General features: G+C 38.9%; 3 protein-coding genes across 3 annotated transcripts in view; all 3 read left to right on the top strand.

Annotated features, from left to right (window-relative positions):
• The window catches only part of espnla (espin like a), a gene marked incomplete at both ends in the record, with an annotated part of 31,390 nt that extends 20,701 nt beyond the window's left edge, over positions 1 to 10,689 (top strand). The window contains 5 exons of the mRNA XM_079840909.1: positions 4,688 to 4,828; positions 5,258 to 5,411; positions 5,655 to 5,800; positions 8,926 to 9,090; positions 9,205 to 10,689. Of these exons, the coding sequence (XP_079697035.1) occupies positions 4,688 to 4,828; positions 5,258 to 5,411; positions 5,655 to 5,800; positions 8,926 to 9,090; positions 9,205 to 10,689 (2,091 nt within the window). The remainder of the gene's footprint in view (positions 1 to 4,687; positions 4,829 to 5,257; positions 5,412 to 5,654; positions 5,801 to 8,925; positions 9,091 to 9,204) is intronic.
• Positions 10,690 to 11,165: 476 nt separating this feature from the next.
• klhl30 (kelch-like family member 30) lies at positions 11,166 to 17,442 on the top strand. The gene is made up of 8 exons (XM_079841143.1): positions 11,166 to 11,309; positions 12,016 to 12,854; positions 12,940 to 13,126; positions 13,671 to 13,757; positions 14,378 to 14,533; positions 14,653 to 14,841; positions 15,124 to 15,269; positions 15,370 to 17,442. The coding sequence occupies exons 2-8, from the start codon at positions 12,081 to 12,083 to the stop codon at positions 15,613 to 15,615; spliced, it is 1,785 nt and encodes a 594-aa protein (XP_079697269.1). The 5' UTR covers positions 11,166 to 11,309; positions 12,016 to 12,080; the 3' UTR covers positions 15,616 to 17,442.
• crocc2 (ciliary rootlet coiled-coil, rootletin family member 2) overlaps positions 17,110 to 18,204 on the top strand; it is a gene marked incomplete at its 5' end in the record, with an annotated part of 76,754 nt that continues 75,659 nt past the window's right edge. The window contains 3 exons of the mRNA XM_079841141.1: positions 17,110 to 17,151; positions 17,546 to 17,690; positions 17,808 to 17,914. Of these exons, the coding sequence (XP_079697267.1) occupies positions 17,110 to 17,151; positions 17,546 to 17,690; positions 17,808 to 17,914 (294 nt within the window). The remainder of the gene's footprint in view (positions 17,152 to 17,545; positions 17,691 to 17,807; positions 17,915 to 18,204) is intronic.

Genomic DNA, 18,204 nt, shown 5'->3' with positions numbered 1-18,204 from the left:
GAAATGCATACTCTTTTGAGTAGGTACTTCTATTTTGAAAAAGTAATTACTTCACGACCGCTAAAAAAGTATGTTCTATCTAGTATGAATATGTGTTAGTATGAATATAATCAAGATGCACTACACTCGCCATGTTGTCATTATCATGTGACGTCGCTTCACTACCATTCACAAATCCTCTCCCGTGGCCTCATCATACACACTTCAGATTTTCGCCGGAAGTAGTAGGTCATCCGGGTACTTTTTGCCTACTCTTTTATGAAAACTGATTCAGACATACTACTCTTGTCCCATACTGTTTTTCGGGAAGTATGCGATTTCGAATGCAGTCACAGTCAGTATACAGTATGCAGGGGTCCTTTTTATAATATCATTTCCTGTTTTGTCTGCATGTTTTTCATGTTGGTTGGACCACATGACCTTTTTAGCTGCACCATTTGACTTTGATTTGGTGCACTTTTTTTAGATATTAAAAACAGTGAAGCAGGTTTGTCAAAATATTTAATTTCATTTTTTTTTTTTTCTCAGCAATAATAACAAAAGATTATACCAAGCTACTAAAGGTTTGCTTTTCAAGAAATTAATTCTTTAAAATGAAGCCTTTTTGATATTTCATTATGATAACAGGGCCATTGTATGACCCTGTCATGATTTACTTAACTCTCTTGAATCTATAATAATGAATACATTCATTAACTTTATTTTATTCTTGAATACAATAATATGCAGGTCACCTGTATGTCTACATGCCGATTTTTATGACGCTGGAGTTAACTGACCTGAGTGCATTGTCACCTATTTTTCCAGGGCATACATTATTAAGCAAATAATGGAAAGGTTCTCCTCATGCAAAGCCTTTTTCATTGATTAGTGTTGATGTGTGTAAGGTCACGTCCCCAGTTTAATGCTGTGTCAGAGACCAAAACAACAACAACAACAACACCGGAATGAAAGAGATACAGTGTAGTGTCTTCTGATTTGACAGTCTCCTGCTTTCTATCACACCGCTCGCTTGTTCGCATGTGCCTATTGGTTTGTTCATTAGTGACATTGCCGGCTACCCAATCCACTGTGTAAATTATTAAGTGCATTCTCCTATCAGAGTTTATTGTCTATTGTCTGTTGGGCCATGGCCAGTTGTTAAGATGGTGTGGATGGAGTCAAGACATCTCGGGGTTTGGTGTTCACACCGTGTGTCACTCTCTAGTGACATCGAGTGATTAGGCGCTGTCTGCTAGGATATCAACCACAATTAAGAGGACGGTAGTTTGTAAGTAACTATTGTGCTTTTTGTACATGTTGTATTTATAGAGTTAATGCAATGTTGGTATCTGTTTTGAACAATGCGTGATTATTTGTGAATTCAAGACATATTGCATGAATGGCTGTATTTGAGCACTTGGTTTGTCTCTAAACCTTGGTTTACTCACTTCTAAACCACAGCATGGTTATTGTAGATTTTTACATTTTGTACTCGGCCTTTAATTTAAATTAATATATTGTATTTTCTTCATTGTGCTTGTGTAAGTTCACAGTTTAGGGCTTTTAAACAATTGGAATATTTTTTTTTATAACTAATTGGTTGAAGATTCTGTAGATGGTTATTATTCACTAGTTCTCATGTAAATTATTAGTGGTAGACCTATATTAAAATTCTGGCTGATCCAATAAGTCTACTTATTTTTTTTAGACTACTTTGTCTAAATACATTAAAAATAAAACATTGAGAATTAAAGCATCACAACAATTTAATGTACAGTATGTAAAATGTGTATTCAAAAGATTACATTTCAAAGTAGCATTTAAATTATCAGTGTTTTTAAAGATAAACTTAAGTTAGCATTAAATGTAAATGCCTGTGTAGCCAATATGGTAATACATTGTACACTCAAAGTATTTACAGTATGCTTGATTGAACTGGTATTGTAGCTTTTCTTCTTATTTGTTTAAACTGCAAAGCATGAAAACTTGAGTTAACAGTTTACATGAGCTTGCTTGCTTACTATTTGTAGTAACCGAATTCTATGTTAAACAGCTAACATAGAAAGAATGCCATCTTCACCTCATTCTCCATTTTAACATAAACTTTACAGCACAGAGGCTTTGCTGCTGTTGACACTTTGGACGGTTTTCGCTCAGTCCTCTAAATTCAAGAACTGTCAAACATGTTCATCAGGTGTTTTAACTGAAGGTGTAAATGTGATTTAACATAGAATGTATTGCTTACGTGTCAACACAAGTGTGTGGTCTTGAATTCCTTTAGCAAGCAGAGATATATGTGGAGGTTTTAACCTTACACTGTAAAAATCCTGTTGTTTATACAAAACAAATTTGGCAGCTGTGGTGTCCAGAATAATTCTTTTTTAAAAATACAGTAAAAATGTAAACATATTTACAGAACAGCCTGTATATTTTACGGTATAAAACTGTAGTTTACAAACTAGGACATTTTAAAGGGGTCATGAACTTGCTTTTTAATTTTTTTATACTGTTGTCTGAGGTCAACTTATGACATTTGCGTGGTTTTTACATTCAAAAACCTCATAATGAATAAGGGTTTGAGCCTAGCTCTTGAAATTCTCAGTTCATATGCCGCATTGAAGACTTGAAAGTTAACGCCCGCTGCTATGATTGGATAACAGTTTTGCATATAATGAGCTTCTTTAAAAATAAAGTTCAACCATGCATTTTGGAATCCGAAGGGAGTTTAATTCATGTTTGAAACATGCCATAAGCTTTATTGCTTGGACGTTCAATCCGGTTTAGCTCCAGTTAGCTCCAGTTTAGGCATGTTATTTATCTAACATACCAGACACGAATCGATTGTACATTCACAGATCGATCGTTTGATGAGCCAGCTGTCAATAAAAGCTTTTCTTTGACTAACAAGGAAGTTTTCAGCTCTGAAACTTACAGGATATTCTTATGTTACCATGACCTTTTATATATCAAAAGATCAAGGGAATGTTGATTTCTCAATTCATCACCCCTTTAATGTAAATTCAACAATGAACATTGCTACTAAAATCAGTTTTGTACCTTTAACATATACTGATAACCACCATAATAATGCAGGTGGTAAAAGAGAAAGCCACATGAATAATCATTAATAAGTTCATCACAAGTAGCTTTTCCACAGGCAGTATATACTAGTATGACTCTTGAGTAATGCAATAAACATTCATTAAACAACAGAAGATGCAACATAAAACCCAAATGTGCATAGCTGATAACAAAATCTATTAAGAAACATGATTATTTAAACAAAATACCTTCAAATGTGAAGTGTCACATAGGGAATTCTGGGAATGTCAGTTTACAGTTTTTGACTGTAAATTATGCATTGATTTGTTCTTTTTTATTCTAAAAACTGTACAATCAACAGCATTTTACTGTAAAATGACATGAAATGTCCAGTTAGATCTTTTACAAATTTTTCCTGTATATAGTATGGGAACTTACTGTTAACCTATTATCAGTTTTTTTCCCAGCGTTGCGTTTTTACAATATTTTACAGTTAAAATTACACTCATTTTATTTCTACAATTTCTGGTTCTCATTCCCCCATAATTTAATTTCATGTATAAGAACAGAACATTTAGAAATATTCCACTGTTTCTATTTGTTTCAGCTCTTACATATCTGAGTGATTTTTATCTTTGAGTATTCCACCCCCCTGAGTAACTTTCCAAAGCAACCAGTGAAAAAGAAAGACTCTAAATTGCTTTTACGTTGGATTTCCACCGTCTTACTACCATATAGGATTTGTGGATTTGGTGATTTTGCCGTAGTCTCACTCGCTCGATCAGCGTTCGTGTGACTCATGAGGCAGAGGAGAGGATGTGAGGACCGTGTTTCTCCAGCATCCACTGCCTAAGCCACAGAAGAGGATAGCTGATGGAAACCAAATGTGCCATGGTGTCCACTGGCTTTGATTAAACCTTCACGCAGAGACAGATGCGTCCTGATCGTGAGTGAGGAACTGAACTGCTGCTCAAAGGTCACGAAGGAAAGAGATTCCACTTCGCTAATGTAGTTTTGCCCCATATAGCCACAGTACCCCTCCCAAAGTTTATCTATTTATGAATTGCACAACTTCTGGGAAATTTATTCCTGCCTTTGCCCAAGCCGTGTCACAGCACATTTCGTGCTGTTTGGACATCAAAGTGCCGTGCCAGAGGAAATTGGGAGGACCACCTTGCAGAGACAAAGCAAAATAGCATGCTGCGGCATATCAGTGTTCCCTTTGATGCTCTGTGCGTGTGTGTGTGTCTTACAGAGAGCCCTTTGAGAGCCACATTTGATATGCATTCTGCATGGAGTCCATTAGGATATTACAGTTTCATCAGCGGTGATCTAAATGTTTCCATATACTCTGCATTTTCCCTCTGGTAAAGTGGGATCTAGATGTTGGGCTCAGGTACAACTATTTTGCCCCCCAGCTAGGGCCCCTCTTACTGTAATGCTCACATATCGCTATGCGGACCACAACACTGCACAAAAGACAGACCACAAATAGCTGTTTTTCATGTGTATGATTGGGATATTCTTCTGTGCAATGTATCGGATGGCAATAATTGGGCTTTTATTCCATTTCCTTACAGGTCTATGTGAAATAATTTGTTTTGATGGCACACTACCTGAATTGATAAATATCATATGATTTAAGTATTGTATTGTATTGCAGCTCTGTCCAGCTGCACAGCCTCTGGAAGAGAACTGTCCTATAGAGGAAGAGCTCAGAGAAAAACCAGCTGTGTCCCGGCAACTTAGCTCTGATTATTACAGACAGATCACTAATACACACAATAACATGGACAGTCTTAAGGTGAGTCTTGTAAGTTTTTGAAAAATGATATGAATGACAAAGCATGCCTTTAGTTCTGTTTTAAAATTCAGTGAGCTGTTTGTTTGCTTAATTCCTACATAGGTAGCTTCCTTCTAAGGCAGCGTTTTAACCATGTTTCTAAGCTTAACTGCGCAGCACTGTAATAAGTATAAAAATACACCGTGCACAGAAATATTTAGTAAAATCAATAACTTGTTTTCCGTACTGAATGTATTGAAGTATACTTTGGGCTTTAGAATGTAACTTAAACTCTCTCTATGGAGAGCTCACTAGACTTTGGAACAGAACAAATATTTTTGTGTTATTTTGCCTTAAATCAGAAAAGTGTGGTTTAAGGGATTTGTGTCTGGCTATAGTAAGTATCGACATTCAATTGAGTGCCTTTCCGTTTCATTTCAACCCCACCAGCACCCTGAGACAGAAGATTCGCCTCAAGCCCGTTACCCTGTTCCACCTCTTTCACCTCCTCCACCCCCTTCCATCACTACCCCCTCGGTCACCTCACCTCCATCTTCTGCCCCACATGGGAACGCTTTACACAATGTCCATGTGGCCACTTCGGGTGAGAAAGCCCTAAGGGGGCTGTTTAATTCCACTAGTGCTCTTCTGAAAGTGTATGTTCTGCAATCCTGAGAGAATTTTGTGGGTACTGCTGTCACCATTGACTCATCCTTCCTTAATTTCACTTGATGACTTAATTCCAGTACAATGAGTAATGGTAATCAGCCTATGTGAATATGATCAGAACATAACTGGAAACAGATGAGAGTAACAAATGATGTTCTTGTTCTGATTGTCATTGCAGTGGTGAAGAACCTTAGCTCCACTACGCCTGAGAATAAGCCAGCACCAGAGAAAGGGAAACTGCTAATGGGAGAAATGAAACTGGGAAATATGAAATCTATTGCCAGCCTTAAAAAATCTGGATTGACTGCAGATTTGTCCGTTTCGGTGAGTAAATTTACCATACACAGTTTCTCATGATAACTGAGTCTAAAGGCCAATTACACTGCAACAACAGATGCAGACCAATGGCGACAGTCACCAGAGTAGAGCATGTCACTTCTCAGATGTTCCAAGAACGACAGATGCTGATTCGGCATGTTCATTCGTCAAAAAACAAGCTCCGACAGATGCTAACAGACTCTGACAGGGGTAGTAACACACTGATCTAACAAAACCCAACAAAATGTCTGTTGCAGTCTGTCTGTGCAGAGTGAATTGACCTTAAGGCTATGTTCACAATAGCAAAATACTTTTGTCAGTCCTTTATTATACTGCTAGTTACATGATCTATCCAGTTGTTAAGTCTGAAGTCACATGACATCACGTTTCCAGATCCAAAGGCTCCTTGAGATCCCAAAAGCAAACCACAAACAGTGCTAATACACATTGACAGTGCGCTGTAGTACTCCCAAAAAATCATGATCCTAATCCTTATCTCCATATGGAAATTTCAGAGGGCCAGACAGTGATTCATCTCTTATGAATCATTAAAATATTGGTTTTCGAAATGCCGTGAGCCCGGAGACTGTAGTGTACACTGTGAGTTTTAAAAAGCTTAACTTAAAGGTGTGCTATAATTGAATAGTGCTTATAAATGACTGTTGAGATCATATCCTCAATCGAAACCGAGTAGAGACTTACAAATACCACGATTTAACAAACTGAGTGATCACCAAACTGACTCCCTTAAATTTTTAGGGCATACAACCGCATTTCTTTGAGAACAGAACCACACTGGACACCTAGGGCCAGATTTAATAACAGCTTGTGCCAGCACAAACCTTCTTTTGGCATTTAAAACAGGATTTACTAAATATGCAGTGAAAAAATTATGCCGAAAAGGTGTGGACAGGGTTATTTTTGTGCCTGACCTTATTGCATATGCATTTGAAGGAGTTTCCCTTTCAGACGCAAATTTTATGGGAGGAGAGTATTTAAATGAATCATGCAAGGTGATTTACTAAGGTTTATGCTAGTCAATTTACTGTGTTTGAGTAGTAATGTTTGAACCATTATTTAACGCCCAAAAAAGCTTGTCTTAAAGGGGGGGTGAAACACTCAGTTTCAGTCAACCTCATGTCAATCTTGAGTACCTATAGAGTAGTATTGCATTCTTCATTTCTCCGAAAAGTCTTTAGTTTTATTATATTTATAAAAGAAAGATACGCTTTCCGGAAAAAAACGAGTGGCTGGGGGCGTATCGTGTGGGCGGAGCTAAAGAATGACGAGCGCGCGCAGCTATTGCGTTGAGAGCGTCTGAAAGCTCTGACATCCTTATACGTGGAGAAAAAAAAAACTTTATCCTGAATAAACCATTGAGATCAATCAGATTTAGCCATACATATATGATCCAAAATCAGATCTAGAGGCTGAAATTGAACAGAAGAAGCAGCAACGACGACTACAGCAGGATGTCTCAATGGTATGTACTGTAACTTATATACTTGCTTAGCGGCTTGTCATGCTCGCAAGTTTTACAACATTTTTGTGTGTTTACTCGTGGTTTATGAGGACATAATTTGGTTTAAGGACTGTGTGCGATTAAATGTTAGCAGTAGCAAGCGGAATGGCTTTGCACGTCAGACTAGTGCGTGTTTACATAGAAAAACAATGGAATAGTACCGCATTTGAATGAGTCGATTGCTAACAACACAAAGACATTTGAAGCAGTTTTACTTTGAAGCAGTTTAGACATTTGAAGCAGCTACAAATCCGGAGTTGAACTGGGGCTTGTTTATAAACCATTGTCGCCGAAATTCAGGGAACAGACAAAAACACTTGCACAACTCCTTTGCTGCTCCTGAAAAGCAAACTCCATCCACTGTCCCATTAACGCTGGGTTCTTTGGGAAGCTGTGCAGGGTTGTCTTGCCCTGACAACCAAAAACACACTTCTTCGGTGACATTGTTGATTTCGTGAAGTCCTGTGACTGCAGCGCAGCCGGCTTCCCGAAGCGGTTGATCTCTCGCTCTAGTTGCGTACGCGCCCTTCCGGGAGAAGAGCCCGTACGGCCTGTACAAGGACTGCCTTAACTGACGTCAGATAGACCCATACTCGAAAAAAACTTTCCAAAACTTATGAGAAACCGGAAGGAGTATTTTTGGTACAGAAATACTGCAACAAACGTCCAACTTTTTTTTTTGAAACTTTGTCCATGTTTAGGATGGGAATCCAAGTCTTTAACAGTGTAAAAAGCTCAGTATGCATGAAACAGCATTTCACCCCCCCCCCCCCCCCCCCCCCTTTAAACAAGATGCTAACTTGCGCTGCTTTTGGTAGATTGCGTTGGTCATTATCAGAATGATCCGGCTGCGTCTGTGTCCTTAAATTTGCGCGCTGTTAGTAGATCACATGCAGAACTTTCCATTTCCATTGGTGCTTTTATGGGATTGAGCTCTCATGCTAATCTGCCCTGTTTATTAAATCTGGCCCCTAGTTGTTTTGTGAAAAAGCCACTTTACACTGGACACACAATTGGCTTGCATTTTTTTTTATGTCCAAGATCCAGAGGTTTTAGATTCAGCTGTTGTCATCCACTGGAGTGGTTTAGTTTAGTCACAAATGCTGCACTCGCATGAACTGATTTGTGGCATGAACTTGCACCTCGTTTGGACTCTTTTATATTGTGTCATTTGAGACTTTCTGGCATCCTGGAAGTCATAAAGTCAGCATGTTGCTAAGCTAACTGCACAATACTCTAATAAGCATAAAAAGACTGTACCCAGCACCATTGTTCAATTAAAAAAAAATAGATGTAACTTTTATATTGATGCTAAAGCTGTATGTGAACAGAACACTTTGAGAGTTGTCTTGGTAAATACAGTTGTCAGTCCTGACCGTGTCAGTTTATTTATTGACTTTAATTTTTATATGTACTGAAGCACTTTATCATATATGTAGAAGAAAAATGCATTATTATACAGAAATGAGCTGAATTGATTAAGTTCTTGGTTTCATATTAGCCAAGCATGATAGTGCTGTTTTACTTTTTTATGTACTTGACAGTTTAAGGGCACCATTTGAACTATAGTACTTACCAATAAATTATTATTTTGCCTTTTCTTTTTTAGAATAAAATGGTTGTGTTACCGACAGAGGAGGCTAATTTGTCTGATATTGATTACCTGGTACCCATGCACGATGAGAAGGGCAGACCTATAGCAGAATGGAAGAGACAGGTGATGGTACGACAGCTACAGGCCAGATTATTCGACCAGGAAACCCAGAGGATAAAGGTGAGCTACAAATAGTGCATTAAATGCCTTCTAAGCTTAAATTTGAGATGATGTTCTGACTGCAACTTTCTCCAGGTTGGATTTTAACTGGATGTATTTTATCTTATAAAACAGGAGAATGGTAGTAGATTTACAAAGATGGAAAGTTGGAGGTTTTCCCAGGCTCACAATGCCATCCTGGGTCCATTTGGAGAACTTCTAACAGAGGATGACCTCATTTATCTAGAGAAGCAAATTAAGAGTGTCTCGATGCATAAGAACTGCGAGGGCTATGAAATGGAGCTCGCTCATCTGGCTGAAGAACTTCGAAACATTCTCCCGGCGCCCATAGTCAACATCACAGTCAACACCCAGTACAAGAACTCTACACCGACTCCCTTACCCGTTTGGTGCAACCGTATTTCAGGCATTGTGAAGAGTATGTCACTGCTTATGTCCAACCTAACAGACCAGCCCAACTGCAAAATGCCAAACACAGAGCTTGTGAATGTATTCTCTCAGACTTCTGAGAGGCAATCCTCCAACAGAGGCAGAAGGGAGAAGATAGAAAACGAGATACACCAGTTTGGGGTCTCTGTGAGGAACCTGAAGTCCAACTTTGAGAATCAGAATGAATCCTCTTTGGAGGATTCAGGGAGGACAGAATCATTGGGTGAACAAGGGCAAGAACTAGTAGAGAAGGGTTCGATTGAGGTATCTCAAAATCAGGAACAAATACCAGAGATTGACCAGAGTGATGATTCAGCGTTGGACTATGTAATAAGCGATGCCATGGAAAGTACAACCCTGCGAAAAGAACGTATTGTGGTCTTGTTCCTGGGTCACTGGAAGAAGTCAGCTTATACTGTAACTGTGAGAAACGCTCAGAGGAAGCAAAGTGTTGATTCGCTGGAGATATCCAAGAAGCCGAAGTGTGAACGCAAAGCTAGCTTGGATATGTCTCAGAAGAGGACCATGGAGAATGGCAAACTGGGGCACTTTTTCAAGCAGAGAAGTGGCATCAATAAGATGATTGGGAACTGGAGAAGCATGATCTCATTTGTACCGTCACGGCAGATCCGAAGACTCAATCGGCAGCAGGCAATTTACTCACCTGAGCAGTTCCTCCCCCGTGTGGATGGATCTCCTGTCGACTACGACACGCTGACACTCGACCTGTTCATGCTTGGCTACTTTCACATACTGGAGTTGGATTTGCCAGCAGATGAGAGGAAAATGAGACACCTGCTGTGCTTTGAAGTGTTTGACCATGTGGGCCGTTTCACCTGGGAAACTGTCCGGGATTTTCACAAGGCTGTAGTTCAGGACATTGAGGCTGGAAACCGGGAATGGAAAGATGGATTTGAGGACATTAAGGTGAAGTTCTTTGGAGATGGATCAGGCCAACCAGAGCTTGAACAATTAGAGCAGACCACAACGGTTGAGAAGAGACCTGTGCCTAAAGTCATTGTACAGACGCCCACCCCAGATGAGGGCGATGTCCTGAAAAATAATGCAGATATTAGTAGTCTGACTAATGATGAAATTTGCAAATATATTGACCGTAGTTTTGCTTTCTGGAAAGAAAAGGAGGCTGAGATATTTGATTTTGAGGAATGACAATAAGCATTTGGGGGGAGGGTGGAATGTACATATAGATTTCTTAGAATCTTTAAGTATGTCTATTTATTTTTTTTGGATTTGATGTAGAATTGGTACCAATATTTATACAGTTGTGACAGTAAAGGCATGCTTTTGCCATTTATTCTCCAATTTTCCAGGAGTGCGAGGCGGAAGACTGCCATAAACTTAAGTTTTTGCTATTCTTTGTCAGAATTATGTGATTTAAAAAATCATTTACGTGACTATTCCAGTTGATTTTTTTGTTAATTAGCACCTTAATTGAGAATCTGACATTTAGAGAGATTTATTTTTCACCAATATTGGAGGCTGCTTACTCTAATGATTAAATAAATGATCTTCTGCCTGTTTACTCTTGTACAGAGTGTTGTGTGTATCTCTTTAAGAGCAGCTGGGAGCTTAACTCTAGTATTTAGACTCTGAGTATAGCCCCCCAGAATGACTGGCCTAAAAATAGCTGAGTGAAAGACAAGCATGCGGTCCCAGTGACTCTGCAGAAGACAACGTGTCCCCCATTTCAGACAGCAGCAAACAAAATAGACTGCCTTCTAAACAAGAACTGTGAATAATGAATGATTTCTGCTTTCATTCGCAGGCAGGTAAGTTTAATTCAGGGTATTTTTTTTGTCTTAAAAATAAAAAAATTGAATATTTCAAGTACTGTCAGTTGCTCCTCGGACAACATACTTTGAATTTGAAGTAAATGGACCTAGACATTTGAAGTGTATGTTTGAAAAAATGTTAACAGATGTGTGTTGCGCATTATAAAAAATAATTAAATATATATCTTTTTTTTCGTTTGGTACTTTTCAATCTATACACTTTGTTCTGATTTAAGCAATGTCACAAACGCAGAGTAAGCTATTACGTCATTAGATTTGTTCAGTTCTTCATAATCATAAACAACATTTATATTGGAACCAATATTTTGTCTTATTTTAACATCCTCGTTTCGTCAGTGCTATTTTTTTGTGTGTGCAAACGCTCTAAAAAGGCAAAGAAATTATTCTTGAATGATAGTACGTTTAATTCTCATAATTATACTCTCCCAGTGTGCATATCAGATATATTGTCTTTGGCAAGAATCTGTTTTAAACTTTGGTGAAAATCATCTGATAATTTGACTTATATTGATGTGCTAACATGACTTCATTCTCTTTCAATTTGTTTCTGAAATGTTCTGTTATCAAGCAGAAAGACTGAAAATTTGTCCTCAGGTCATAGGAGGCTCCACACCGCTATGATCATGAATGTCGCAATCGATTTCATCTGACTGATTATACCCATTTGTCTTGTCTGATGTAGGTAAACACTGAAAACATCTGTTGGTTGGCCCTGAATGCATTAAGGCCATAGGTCAGAGTGTCGTCATGGTGCGTAATGTAGACGACCTAGACTTCTGCCTCTCTTCCCATCCGCAGAGCATCTTAGAGGGCCTGCGCTCCCTCTGTTCTCAACCCAAACTTGTGGATGTCACCTTGAGCGCTGGTGGACGGGATTTCCCCTGTCACAGGTCGATCCTTGCACTCTGCAGCCATTACTTCCGTTCCATGTTCTCAGGAGATTTCGTGGAGAGCATTGCTGCTCGTGTCGAGCTTCATGATGTAGATCCAAATGTATTGTCAACACTTTTGGACTTCGCTTATACAGGGAAACTCACCATCAACAAAAACAATGTGGAGGGACTCATCTGCACGTCCAGCCTGCTCCAGTTCCAAACCGTCCGAACTGTATGCAGCCGATATTTGCAGCACCAGATAGATGCCACAAACTGCCTGGGAATCCATGAGTTTGGAGAGATCCATGGATGCCCTGAAGTGGTTGCCAAAGCCTGGGGCTTCCTCCTTGAAAACTTTGAGGCCGTGCAACAACATGAGGAGTTTTTGCTTCTGGAGAAAGACAGACTGGTGGCCTGCCTGAAGGATGAGGATCTGCACATAAGAGATGACCGGTCCTGTGCCGAGGCAGTTTTAGCCTGGGTCGGGCATTGCAGAGAAAATCGGATCTGCCACCTGAAAGAATTGTTGAGCTTGACTAAGCTTTCCCTCCTCCCAGAATCCTACCTCACTGAGAACTTGCTTAAAGGGGCATTGGTGCAGAACTCGCTAGAATCCAAAGAGTTGGTGGAGAGAATATGTAAAGAGGTCAGACAAATCTTTTTTATTGAGGTTTCTTAAACATAATGTTCCATTCTACAAAATGCATTTTTTGTTTTGTTTTCTTCTTCAGAAACAAGAAATGACAGGAGGCGTGTCAGAGCAGAGAGTCACTCAGAATGCCCTCAACCTGCAGGAGGTTTTATTTGTGATGGGCGGCCGCTCGCTGGATGACTCAGAAGATGAAGATGAGGATGAAGATGATGACACAGATAGAAGGTTGCACCCCAGAAATTGTGGTTTCTACAACCCAAAGCTTGGTAAGAAAAACTTCAGCTGACACATCAACTCCATTAGGGAGAATTACAGTAATGTGGAACACTTAAGATCTGATGTACTACACCTGTCAAATCTGAATACTCTTAAAGGGGTAATTCAGCATTCCCTTTTGCCAAAAACGTAGGAAAACTACACAACACCCATAAGCAGAAGTACGGTCTTCCCACATAAGCCCTACAGCTGTCAAAAGCAAAAAGGACTGACAAATAAACAGGTAGCATGGAGAGAGAGTACACATTGTTCAATCCTTCAAAACTGTTTAAAAACCATCCCATGACGGTTCACCTCTTGATGCTGGTTGAAAGAATATGTATTATTTCATATCCTTTGATGACTTTACTCTTATTCGTAATTTTTAAAAACAGTAATAATAAAATATGAGCATGTTTATCCAAACATTTAATTGGTAGTTAACAACCATGTACTAGCTGGTTGTCATGTGATGAGATCTCATTTACCCTATTTCACGCTATATGTTGTATACATGTGCGATTTTTAAAGAATATTTTATTCTTTTTTTCATAGGGCAGTGGTTTCAGCTACCTGATTTTCCCAACTACAATAAATGGGGTTATTCTATTGTCTCCTTAAACAGCAATGTGTATGTCACAGGTGAGCTGAACTCTTTTCATAAAATATGTAACCATTGCTAAAAGCTGTAACTCCCATGTCAACTACAAAAATGTTTTCTTCGCAATACTTAGAGTAGTATGGATAATATGCTGATTGGTTGGTTTGGTCTATATGCCTCAAACCATAATGACAAGGAAAGAGAGACTGAAGAAAAAAAGAATTAAATGATTCCAAAAATAAAAAGAGCAGGATACAACTTCTTTTTGTACAAAGAGAAAAACAATCCACAGATTTTTAGGGTATTTATAGAGCCTGTGCCCTTTGGGAAAGGATCAGTAAGATTTATAGTTTTATTACACACATGAATGGAACGTCATCTCCAATGAGGATCTGGAGATGCTGAGATAAAACAGCCCAGTGTCTCATAGACAATCCTGCTAAGACTCACATAAGGCCTCAAACCACTTTAGAAATGTGGGGAGTAGAGCACAAAGAAGCAGAACATTAACTTTGGGATGACCTGGGATACTTGGGGCATTATCGCCTAATGTTGCCTGGTCACCAATGACCCTTCCTGTTGAGCTGAGAAGCCAACCCTTCATCTGAATTTACACGGAAGGGAGAAAAATGCCCATTTACAAGATTTGTATAACCTTCAGGAGGATCAAGAGGGTCTCAGTCCAACACCTGGTCCACCACAGAGACCTGGAAGTTCATCACTCGTGAGGGGAAGTGGGTCACAGTTGCCCCAATGTTGCGATCCAGGACTAACCACTCTTCTGCAACTCTCAATGGAGAGATTTATGCTATTGGTGGTAAGAAAGCAAATCAGTTTTCAACTGAATGATTCAGACAAAGGTATTTGAGTTGATTTCCCTGCAGAACTGGACATTTTTAAGTAACACACGACATTGCATTGTATTTTCATTGACAGGAACTACAATGGATTTTGTCGAAGTTGAACATTATGACCCATACAGTAATTGCTGGACTCTCACGGCGCCAGCACTGAAGTATGTGACTAACTTTGCAGCCACATCGTGTGAAGGAAAGCTGTACCTCATCGGTTCTTGTGCTGTTAAATATAATGCCCTGACTATGCAGTGCTACAACCCTGTCATAGGTAAGAGACAACATATGTCAATGTGGTTAGGATGTAGCTATTTAACGGTTATTAATAGACATCCCACATATCAGTAACCACATCTGCCATTTTAGAGCCTCTAATTTCTTATTACAAACAGTTTTAAATTGGAACTAGTAGTTCAGAACAATTTTATGAGACACTTTACAAGACAGAGTGTAAATTACAATGTTATTCACTCATGGAGCCCTGCCAACATTGAACCACAGTTCAATACTGTGTAGTTATACTTTTGTAAATGAGCTTTCTCTTCTTCAACAGATAGCTGGTGTCTCATCTGCTCTCCTTTCATTCCTAAATATCTCTCTTCTCCCCGCTCTGTCTCTATGGATGGAGTAATTTACCTCGTAGCAGATAACACCAAAAAAGTCTATTTGTATGACCCAGAGGGTAATATGTGGGAAAAAGTGAGTTGTATATGATAATTCTTTTTACACAGAAAATCAAGCACATATAAAGTTAGCCGAACCCTCATGTACTTTTTTTGTTTGGAATTTTTCTTCCCAGATTCAGTTTATGCACACTCTTCATGAGAATGGGGATTTGGTGGTTCTAGGCAAGCAATTGTATGTGACTGGAGGGCACTGGAAGGGCATGGAGGGGGATTACAGTGTGGAAGTGGAAGTATACAACCGTGCCTCCAACACTTGGAAGGTGGCGTGCTTTCTTCCCAGACTCTGGACCTACAGTGGCTGCTGCTCCATCTTTCTGGACACTTCCCAGTGGATTGAATTCTTCCCTGAGGAGACTTAATATCTGTCCTGTCCCCTGAATCCTGACTTAAAGGGATAGTCCTCTCAAAAAGAATAATTCTGTTACCATTTATTGTCTCACCCTCAAGTTGTTCTTCCAAACCTGCTTGAGTTTCTTTCTTCTGAAGAAGATATATATTTTTATTTTTTGAAAATACATACAGTAATTGTACACACTACATATATTGAGAAATAGCACACACACAAAACACTATAGACAAACAGTTATATAATGGGAGATGAAGGAAAAACAAACAAACAAAAAGGTAGTGAAAAGACAGATCTTGTAATTAGAATATGTATTTAGGGAGTATATAGATGTTATTTAAAGGGTATTTAGTAATTTATACATTTTTGTGAATTTTTTTTCTTCTGAAGAAGATATTTAGAAGAATATGGGTAACCAGACATTTGACGGTAGCCACTGATTGTCTGCGCATCCATATTCTTCAAATAACCTTGTTTTGTTTGAAGAAAGAAACTCATACAGGTTTGGAACAAATTGAGGGTGAGTAAATGATGACAGAATTTTCATTTTTGGGTGAACTGTCCCTTTAAACTTTGATGCAAATTGTCTCCTTTTCTCAGCATACACATTTAGAAAATAAGAATTACTTAATCAGTTTATAATATCATAATGTGAAGTCACTGTAATTTATTGTACTCTAAAGATAAAATTAATGATTGTTTTTATTTGTGTAAAATCGTGTATATTGAGTTTTACGTATTTGATAAGGGGTATGTCTTTTCTGTTTTGTGTAGCTTGTTCTTTGCCTTCATGTGGCCAATAATACTCTTTTAATGGCCTTTAGTTTGACATTTAAATATAAAGGATGATACATTTTGTATAGTTTAAGCATTTTTACCAGTTGTATCACATGCTACATTTATGTTTTCCTGCAATATATACATTTCTAACTGAATTTATTTGACAGAATTTATTTCAAAAAATGTTTTGTTTTTAATCAGAGAAAAATGTTTGTTAATTTTTTTTTTTTTTTTTTTACAAAACGGTGCTGTTTAAAACCCTTGTTAGTTATCATCATCTCAAATGGATTTTTAAAAAAGTTGCAACAATGACTGGAAAAACCAGTGTTGTATTTGTTCAGTCGTGACCTGCTGCGTTTGTAACTATGGAAGCCGGAAAGCTTGCGTTTTAATTCTCATGACAACATGCGAGAGCGTCCGGTTTCCCTGGCAACCATAGGCACCCACCTCGAGCTTGCGCTGTGATTGCAACTTTTACACTTGTGGCTTCATTCTAACACTAAATAGTTTGCTTTTAATTTGCTTATGCGCGTTATTAAAGCATTTCTATTGAAGTATACTCTGCAGCCTTTATTCCTATTGAGCAAAACTTTTTAAGAGTTTATTAGCTTACATAGCAACTTGCTAAACCCAGTTTAAGCGTTTAAAAGCACTCTCAAGTCTCATCAATCGGAAAAAACGTAGCTGTTCGGTTATTAAAGTGCATTGGATCGCTACCAGTTTCCAGATGAGTTGTGAAGGGGATCAAGGACTGGAAGCCGTGATTCAGGTGCGTGTTTTCCAGCAGGAAACCTGATCTTCACCAGCTGTAACTTAAATAGGTTATTGCACCTATTCAAAACAGCATGTGTGAATGAAAGAAGAGAGAGCTTGATTTAATATTAACGAGCCTTGCAATGTTTCAACAAATTAAGGTCGATCAGTGGGTCAGTTTCAGGTTCTTCTGTGAAACTTGAAGACAGGTGACTCATTTCCTTGTGCTGTTGTGATAACAAATTGAAACAGATACAGACACGATGAACTAGTTGCAATAAAAAAATAAATAATACAAAGTTTTATTAACAAACATGGAAGCTTTTTGAAGTTTTTAGATCTGCAGTGAGCCTAGGTCACCTGACAGTAGTGTGTGAGCCTCTTTCCTTGCACTAATATTGATAATGCAGAAGCTGGAGGAGTCACTGCTTAACCCAGATAGCAGTGCCGAGGAGAAAACTTACATTGTGCGTGGGGATGAGGAGTCCAACGCCACGCCAGTTCCTGCCCGCATCCGTGAGATCATCACCAGAAACCTGGCTGATACACCCACAGGTACTCTACACTCTGAATGAGCTCATTGATGACAGGTCTGCTGGGGTATCAAGGTATAATTAGAACACATGTATATCCTATCATTTCCTGCCATGTTATCCTCTGGTGTTGTATCAGGCGAGAGCAGCGAGCTGGAGGACAACCGGCTGCCGAAGGATCTGCCTTCTCAGATGTGCACAGACAGAGACCAGCTGCTCAACAGGCAGGCTGCTCTCACTAGCCGGGTAGGAGCACTCGCACAAACCTCACATATATGCCCTTGGGTCTCTCTCTGGACTTCCAGTTCTTCTGGAAATCTGACTGATAAGCCATTAATGCATAGATAAGCACACTTGACCACCTGGTGGTGAATCACTGTGTATAATGGACTGCATAAAGCACATTGTGTATGTTCTTCTCAGAATTACCCGAATAAAATGGCACCAGTATCTACCTTATTTATATTGTAAGAGCCATATTTTAACTTCTGGTGGCAGTCTGTTATGCTACTTCATATTCCAGACTGATGTTATTT

This window comes from Gobio gobio, assembly GCF_949357685.1.
Source record: "Gobio gobio genome assembly, chromosome: 17".
Lineage (NCBI taxonomy): Eukaryota > Metazoa > Chordata > Actinopteri > Cypriniformes > Gobionidae > Gobio > Gobio gobio.
Note: the sequence above shows the minus strand (reverse complement) of the source record. Positions and strands in the feature narration are given on the sequence as shown.